Source organism: Triticum urartu, chromosome 6, assembly GCF_003073215.2.
Source record: "Triticum urartu cultivar G1812 chromosome 6, Tu2.1, whole genome shotgun sequence".
In the NCBI taxonomy this organism is placed as follows: domain Eukaryota; kingdom Viridiplantae; phylum Streptophyta; class Magnoliopsida; order Poales; family Poaceae; genus Triticum; species Triticum urartu.
The window spans coordinates 419,724,566-419,733,501 of NC_053027.1; the positions used below are offsets into that span (position 1 = coordinate 419,724,566).

The following is an 8,936-nucleotide window of genomic DNA, read 5'->3' on the forward strand; positions in this document are numbered from 1 at the left end:
CAAGAACTCGGCCAAAGAAAACAAGAAGTCGCGGGGATTAGACTTCAATCCAGGCCCCTCTGCTCCTCGTGCCGATGGCACACGCGAAGCTGAACCCAATCTTGTTGGGGCCTTGTACAACCTAGAAGGTCTCATCACTCATATTATGGTTCAAGGGACAGTCGTGGATGAACCTGCAGATGACGCTGATTCTGACGAAGCGCCTGCACAACCGAAGCCAAAGAAGCTGAAGAAACCTAAAGCTTCAAAGCCTTCCCCTACACCAAAGGTCTCATGGGCGAAGCCCCTGGCCACTGCACCTCCTGAAGCCAGTGTGCAGTCTGAAGATCTCTCACGCATCTCCAAGTCTGCCCAGTTGAAAAGGCCCATGCAACCCACTAGTCAAGCACTGACCCCTGCTGCTGTTTTGAGAACAAGAATGACGCCATTGATCTGTCCAGCGACGATGATCTTGGCGATGACGCTCTTGAGCAGTTGATAAAGAGCAAGCAAGAGGTGGAAATCTTCAATGATCTTCCCCTCTTTGATGTGGAAATCTTATACAAGTTTATTGATGAATGGTTTGACAGCCCAGATGTCAGTTTTGATGATCTTCAGCTTCCAATTTGCCTCAGCGTCTCCTTCCATGGAGCCATTGCTCCTGAGCTGGCTCTTGCTCAGAAAATTGTTGAGCTGAAGCATAAGATCGATTGTGAAAAGGCTCAGTTCAAGAAGCACATGGCCAAGCTCAATGTTGAAGACATTCAGAACTTCAAGGTCATGATGCATGAGCTCAAGGAGGCATTCCACAAGAAATGAGAAGAACCAAAAGGTTCTCGTAACCGCATGAAGAATCTTGCTGCCAAATGTGTTCAAGGCTACAATAAAGCTGAAAAGGGCGACCAGGCATCGACCCAGAATGGCTGCCAAGAAGAAGAAGAAGCCAGCTGTGGCCGAACCAGAAGCATCAAGGCAGGAAGGACCTCGCATTGTCTTCCCAGCCAGTATGACAGGCTCGAAGCCTAAAGTCCCCATAGTGGCTTCAGAATTCAAGAAAACTAGAGCAGCTGAAGTTGAAGCCATAAAACGCAAGACCAAAGCCACCACTGATGATGCTCTCCCAACCAAGAAAAGAAAAACAAAGAAGAGAGACTGGGCTGCTTCCACAGAGCCCCTTGTTGTCGAGCCAATTTCTGTTGCTCGTCCTCCCTCTGCACATCGAGAACGTCGTTTGGTAGTTCATGAGCCTGCTTTCACAGAGGCTCCTGAAGCTGAAGAGAATCCAGCTGTTGACCCCACCACAGCTGAAGACATTGGTCCTCATGACAATGTTGAAGATGATGAAGTCCTTCCTCAGATCGAGCAAAATTTGGTATCATCGCCTGTTCTCACGAACAGCGAACTCATCAGCATTGGTCGTCCATTGACGCCAATTGCTCAGGATGACTCATGGGCTGATCACCCTCAAGAATCCCCTCGTGCTGAAGAAACACCAGTCACTCCCCTACCACAGGTCACCACTCCGGTGACTGACAGTGAAGACTTTGAGGCCCAACCAACTCTATCTCCACAGGCGTCGCCAGCATTTCGCAGGCTTCGCAAAGGACCAAGGCCACATGTCACATTGTCAAGTGTTCTAGAAGGAGAAGAGCGTCAATCCGTTTCACGCGAAGTCTTTCCTGAAGCCTCTCCTACTGTGAACATCCCTGAATCTGAAGCCAAGGCGGTTGAAGATATTTCGGCTGCATCAGCCGATGAAGAAGAAGAATCACGTGATGAAGAAAGAGTTGCTACACCCCCGTCCAACCCTGAAGTTGTTCTCGAGGAGAACGTGTCTGACCCTCCAGCTCCTGAAGTGGAGGTTACCAATACTGAGGCGGCCACCAACATCAACACTGAAGCCAATGACGTTGTCATGGCTGAAGCTAATGTGGCGCCTAAAGCTAATGTGGTGCCAGAAGTGAATGCACCTGAAGCCAATGCCTCTGCTCCTGTACCTCCTCCAAGGCCACACACCATCGAGTAAGCATATGATCGTGGACAGCTTGTTACCGTCCGTTGGCCAATCCTGATTCCTTCTCCCGCTCCCGGACCTCAGTTTGCCTATCATGTGGAGCACAGGCCTCAGGTCCAGAAGCCAAAGCCAAGGCTACCACGGTTTCCAAGTACTGCAACTTCACCAGGATCATTTAATCTGAATGGATTCAAGGCACACAACACATTCTTCGACAGTGACAAGAACCCCTACACAAGGCCAAGAATCTCTTCTGACCGATTCTGGAGTTATCAACAGCGAAGCTATTATTCATGCATCTTGTACAATCAGGGACGCATCTTCCCTCACATGCATCTTGATTGTGAAGCCATTGCTGGACTGTCATGCCTTGAAGAAGCCCTTGACTGCTTCCGTGATGCGGGTCTGCTCAATTTTGTAACTGCAAAGGAACACTGGAATGAAGAACTTCTGCTTCAATTCTATGCTACCCTCCACATTCGTGGATACAACAGGGATCCGAAGACTTGGATCCTTGAGTGGATGATAGGAGATGTTTATCATGAAGCTAAAGCTCAAGACATCATTGAGCTCATAGCCCTGCCCACTCCTGGTGAATACTATGAACCAGGTTGTCAACAACACCAGAATGCTTTGGAGAGCATTTTCCAGAAGCCAGAACCCAACATGAGTCAAATGCTGAGCATGATGAAGCCCTTGCCACGCGACGCTAAATACCCAACCGAATTCTTTGTTGAAGACCTAGAGTATCCACCCCGCACCATTTACCATATCATCAGAAAAACTCTATGGCCTGTCAAAGGACATTCATCTACAGCGAAGCTTGAAGGAGCAATGAAGACTTTGGTTTTCTATATCTTCAATGGCATAAGCTTCAATGCTCAAGACTTCTTCATCAAGCAGTTGGCTGCATCTGGCTCCGACATTTTTGGTCTGAAGTTCTACACTCCTTGGGTAATGCGCCTTATCAAGCTCTACTCTGCCTTCAACTATCAGCCGTCTGCGCGCAATCATCTTGTATTCTTGCTAGAGGTTGATCTTTCTGTTGAAGCTATTTACCCAGAGCCTGCTAAGGATCCCATCTATCTTCACAACGTTGATCGTCAAAGCTTCACCCAGCCCATTGAAGGAGTTCAGGCAATCTCTCGTGTTTATCCTTTGGCTGGTAACACATGTGCCCCTCGTGCCCAAACTAACGCCACTGGAAGCACCATTGCCCAAAGGCCTCGGAAGCGATCTTGTGTTCTCAATGACCGAGAGCTTCTCGTCGCGCTACATCAGAAACAGGATAAGCATCATGACTGGCTTAAGCGTCAGATGCAAAGCCTCTTGGTGGACATCAATCGCATTCGCAATCTTGCCACCAAGAATGCCTTTGTCACACATGAAACCTGTTGGAGGTCTTGGAAGAGTTTGACTTTGCTCACTGCTGAAGAAGATCTTCAAGACGATGGCTTCACAGAAAGAATCAAGTTTGACTCCACTCCTCCAAGGAATGCTCATCTGTGTCGGACTCCCTCCCTTGAAGACTCTGACTATTCTTCCTCAGCTGCCACGGTGAATGCCAGAGTTATCGATGATCAAGATGATGCCACTTCACCACCTCCACCTTCAGCGCGTCTCGACACTGCACCGAGTTTTTCTGCACCACCGGACCTCAACGACGACCCTGCTGCTTCGCCTGCACCTCATTGGAATGAGTAGAAGCTCTATGTCTTCAAACCTTTTTGGTCATTACTGCCAAAAGGGGGAGAAGCATATGAGTTGATAGTCTTCAAGCGGGTCCATATGGGTGGTTGCTTTACTTTTTGCTACTTTTGCCAAGTGCTTACAACTCTCGCTTTTGAAACATTTGGTTCGTTTTGAGTTGTAACACTTAAACTTGATGGTCGTCTGCTACCTTTTTCGACAATATGTGATGCGATGATAAATTCCGCATGTGCGATGATAAATTCCGCACGAAGTCATTTTGCAGATGTCCATTTTCCATTATGCATGTCATTATCTTCATTATATCATTTCATGCATGATGAATTGTCTTCATAAGTAGAAGAGGAGCTCCGCAAGTTCAACATGCCATGTGCATTTGCATTGAAAAGCAAAATACTTATATGCACACCTTCAGGGGGAGCCTTTCTGCTACTTATGAAGACAATACTTAAATCCTTTATAATTTCACATATTTCTATCCCCGTTGAAAACTTCAACCAGTTTGTCATCAATCACAAAAAAGGGGGAGATTGTAAGTGCATCTAGTGCCACCCCTAATTGGTTTTGGAGTATTGACGACAAACCTGGTTGAGGGACTAATGTGTTTGTGAGAATTACAAGATAACACAGGTAGAAGTCCCTCATTGATTCGGTTTTCCTACCGGAGATGACCCCTAAAAATGTATGAAGACATTGAAGTCAAAGGTGGTATGTGAAGACATTCACATTGAAGACTATGACAAGAGAAGGCATCGCGTGAAGACTATGGAGCATGAAGACTTAGTTGTTTCGTTGTTCTTTTTCTTCTTTGTTGAGTCATAGGAACCACCGTACTGTTAAGTGGGGTCCAAGTGAACCAGTCAGAATGACTGAAGTGATGCTTAACCAAAATCCTATGTCTTCGAGCGAAGACAATGAGAGCAAATCTTATCCAGAGCTGGATAAGTCAGCTTTGCTTGTAGCTCAAGTAAAGTTTCTATGTGTGCTTGAAATCTGACCGTTGGAACACGTGTCAATTCCTTAGTGACCCAGGGTCATTTCAGAAAAATCAGGTCGAGTTGCCTAGTGGCTATAAATAGCCCACCCCCTACACCATAAATTGGTTGGTTGCTCAGAGTTAGTGCACGGCTTTTGTCGTTTGAGAGCAACCCACCTTGAAGCCTTTGAGAGAGAAATCCTTGCGAGGACAAAGCCCTAAACACCTAGAGCCAAAGAGTGTTAGGCATCACTGAAGTCTTCCTGTTTGTGTGATCTGAAGACTTATTACACTTGAGGACTGTGAATCCTCCAGCCGGTTAGGCGTCGCGTTCTGAGCATCCAAGAGTCATTGTGAATCGCCGGTGAACGAAGTCTGTGAAGGTTTGGAAGTCTACCCTGAAGACTTAACAGAGTAATTGGGCGAGGACTGGGTGTCCTTAGCTCAAGGGGAATAAGGTGAAGACGCGGTCTTCTGAGTTGAATCTCAGCCTCCCTAACCAGACGTACAGTTGTCACAGCAACTGGAACTGCTCCAACAAATCATTGTCTTCAACGAGCCACTGGTTCTATCCTTCCCATCTCTTTATTTGCAGATTGGTCCTTGTGAAGTCATTGCCTGCTTGCATTATCTATTTGTCTTCACTGTGTGACTACTTGTTCTGATTGGCTTCATACTATCTTCCATCCTGATCTATACTGCCTAGCTGCTATTAGTCTTTGTGCTTTTATTTCATTGGATACTTGACTATGGCTTGCTTAGTGTAGTCTACCTTCCGCTGCATGGTAATAGGTTTATTTCTATCGTTTGTCTTCGAAACTTCCATGTTTTGAAGACTTTCATAAAAATCTCCTATTCACCCCCCTCTAGTCGATCACTAGCACTTTCAGTTTCTGATCTGGTGTGGCTGAAGCAAGCAAGAAGAAAGACACGACTAGGGCACCACGGGCAGCTAAGGCAAGAGCGGTTGTAGCCTGTAGGGGGTGGTTTGCCCCTCCTTCTGGTGTTACAAAACTCAAGGTAGATGTCGCGTTCATGTTTGAGGGAAGAACAAGTCGGGAGACTCTTGAAGCTAGCGCTTTGCTACGAGGCTCTGATTTTGTTTGAAGATATAACTGCTTGTAGGATTATTGTCCTGACTGATTGCCAGCAAGTGGCGCGGAGTATGCAAGCTGGGACGAAGAGTGCCGATGCACATATTCCACCTGAAAGAACGAGGTCGAGGGACGACATGTATGGATTCACCTTTTGTCTAGACTTAGAGCCTGTTCAGACTCCCTCCTGCTCTCCAACTCCGCTCCGGAGCGGAGCAACATGCAGTGTTAATTTGGGGGGCTGCTAATATGGTGCTCCGCGCGCTCTGTTCCTGAGTGGAGAGTGGAGGGCTACCGAACACAGCCTAAATGGCTAGAAATAGGAGTATGCTTGTGCGCCTCAATGAACATAACAACTTCATGCATTGTGCCAGCTTGTGATTGAAATAATTTTGTACTATTTGAGCGAAATCCATTAATTAATATTAGTAGTATAACTTTCCTTGTTTATTTGCAGGTTTTAATGAAGTTTCCCTTTAAGGCCTCTTTTGGTTCATAGGATAGATTATCATAGGAATAGGAATCTTGTAGGAAATGAGATGACATGTATCTCAAATCCTATGAGTAGGAATAGAAAATAAGATGTTATTTGGTTGACACCAAAGGAATTTTTCCATTGAGTTTAGGCTCTTTTTTATTTTCCTATGAAATATGAAGGATAGGAACCAATCCTATGTAGGAATAGGAATCCATTCCTATAAACCAAAGGGCTCTAAAGAAAAAAAAATCCTATAAAACCCTATCCTCTAGAATTCTTATGAAATTTTTCTAAACCGAGGCCTAATGAAGCCATATACTTCCTTATTTGTCGAAGTGTAAAATCCATATTAGCCATCGGACCGTCATAAATTAATGAGCCTTATCAATTTGGTAGTACATCACATTTCTCGAACAAGATGATATCTGGATTATGGAAAGTTTCCACTTTCCTTCACGCCGTCACGGCGTCACACGGCACCGCGTGTCTAAACCGGAGATGAGTGAACGGCACTCCACTCCACTCCACCGCTGGCTCTCCACTCTAATCATGTGGGATCATGGAACGCACCCAAGGGACAAAAGCTGTCATCACCATGGCCTTCCAGCGTTAAACAAAGTCCAAAACATAACAAAAGCGTAGCCTGCCCTGTTTTCCCCTTTCGTCGTCCCTCGTTTTCCGGGCGCATACAGACACGCCGCCCAATTTATTACTGCTCCTGGAGACTGGAGTGGTAGCACTCCGACGTAGAGTACTCCTGGCGAACAGCTCACGCTCCACACTCATCCCACTCACTCGACCGAGCCAACTCACTTAACGCTGCCGGCTTGAAAAGCCACCGGCAGTCCCTCACATCGTCTCTGTCCTCCTCGATCGACCCGAAGATGGCTTCTGCCGCCCGCGTGCTGACGCCAATGGCGCTGCTGCTCTCGCTCGTGCTCCAGCTCGCGGCGGCCGCGGTGTCGCCTCCCGGTCCCAGCCCCACCTTCCCGGGCGACGCGGCCGCGCTGGCGTCGCTGAAAGCCGCCGTGGACGCCGCCACCATCCCGTCCTACTCCTGCCTCGCCTCGTGGGACTTCGCCCGCGACCCCTGCGCCGCCTTCCCCTGCGGCGTCCACTGCAGCACGCCCCCCAACTCGTCCCACCAGCGCGTCGCCGGCGTCTCCCTCGACCCCGCGGGGTACTCCGGCACGCTCCCGGCGGCCGTCCTCGCCTCGCTCCCTTTCCTCCAGACCCTCTCCCTCCGCGGCAACAGCTTCCACGGCGCGCTGCCGGCGGGGGTGGCGCTGCCTCCGAGCCTCCGCGTCCTCGTCCTCTCCGGCAACGACTTCTCCGGCGAGATACCGGCGTCCCTCTTCACCCCGGCCTCGTCGCTCGACGAGCTCGACCTCTCCCGCAACGCCTTCACCGGCGCGATACCGCCTCAGGTCGCGTCCTTGGGCGCCCTCACGCGGATGGAGCTGCAGCACAACCGCCTCACCGGGAACCTGCCGTCGATGGGCAAGATGCGCTCCCTCGTCCACCTCGACGTGAGCGACAACCAGCTGACCGGCCCGCTGCTGGACGCGCCCGGGCGGCTGCCTCCGACGCTCCTGGCCGTGGTGGCGCGTGACAACAGGCTCTCTGGGCCGTTGCAGGCCGCGGCGTTCCACGCTCTCCCCGAGATGCAGGTGCTGGACCTCACCAACAATGCGGTCACCGGCGCGGTCCCCGGCGCCGCGTTCGAGCACCCGGCGCTGGCGCAGCTGCGGCTGGGATCCAACCAGCTCGGGACGGTGGAGGAGGCGTCCGGCGGCGGCGTCGCGTCGAGCCAGCTCCTGGAGGTGGACCTCAGCGGCAACAAAATCACGGGGCGGCTGCCCAGGTGCCTCGGGGCGATTCCGCGTCTCAGGACGGTGGGGCTCGACCGGAACCGGTTCGTCGGAGGCGTGCCGAAGCAGTACGCCGTGCGCGCCGCGGCGGTGGAGGTCGTCGACGGGAAGGCGCCGTTCGCGAGGCTGATGCTGCAGGGGAACTACCTCTGCGGAGGCCTGCCGCGTGAGCTGAGGCAGATGAAGGACGGCGGCGCCATGGTGAGCCTGGCGGACAACTGCTTGCTCAAGTGTCCGCACAAGTTCTTCTTCTGCCAGGGGCCGCCGCAGAAGAATCGTGCCGCATGTCCCAAGTGCGAACCATGAGAGGTTCCATATACTGTAGATAACGCATTCATATCTATATACCTTAATCTCATCGGCTACTATATATTCCGGATGATGAACTTTAATGATCGAATAACACATGTAGCTTTGCTTGAACGCGTCGGTGGCATAAGATTCAAACAGGCTATGCATGTGAATCAAGTTAACATGCCAAAAGTGGATTGTTGGAGCAAGGTTATGGATCCCGAATGATAAAAAATCTCATGGGGCGCTGAGATTTTCGGTTGCCGCAGTAATCAAAAGATACCGAGCAGATACAAACGGATTTTTTGAATGAATTTTGAATCCATATAAAATTCAATCAAATTTGAAAAGTTGATATATATATATTGCTCAGTAAGGCGATTTCTTGTGGGGTACTGGGATTTGCAGTTACCTCCCGGTAACCATTCAGTACCTAAAATCTTCAAAATGGGATAACCGTTAGCTATAAGTTTGGAAATTAGGTCTGATTCTACAGTTAATAGCGTCTAAAATTCTTACGACG

The 8,936-nt window shown here is 49.5% G+C and overlaps 1 protein-coding gene across 1 annotated transcript; it reads left to right on the plus strand.

The window, feature by feature from the left end:
* The first annotated feature begins 6,992 nt into the window (after positions 1-6,992).
* LOC125512206 (probable inactive leucine-rich repeat receptor kinase XIAO) lies at positions 6,993-8,545 on the plus strand. Its single transcript, XM_048677289.1, has one exon. It carries the CDS (start codon positions 7,136-7,138, stop codon positions 8,426-8,428), a length of 1,293 nt encoding a protein of 430 aa, XP_048533246.1. The 5' UTR covers positions 6,993-7,135; the 3' UTR covers positions 8,429-8,545.
* Positions 8,546-8,936: the final 391 nt, after the last annotated feature.

Bases quoted from the DNA above. Each gene is read 5' to 3' on its own strand.
- LOC125512206 (XM_048677289.1), top strand. From the start codon at position 7,136: ATGGCTTCTGCCGCCCGCGTGCTGACGCCAATGGCGCTGCTGCTCTCG.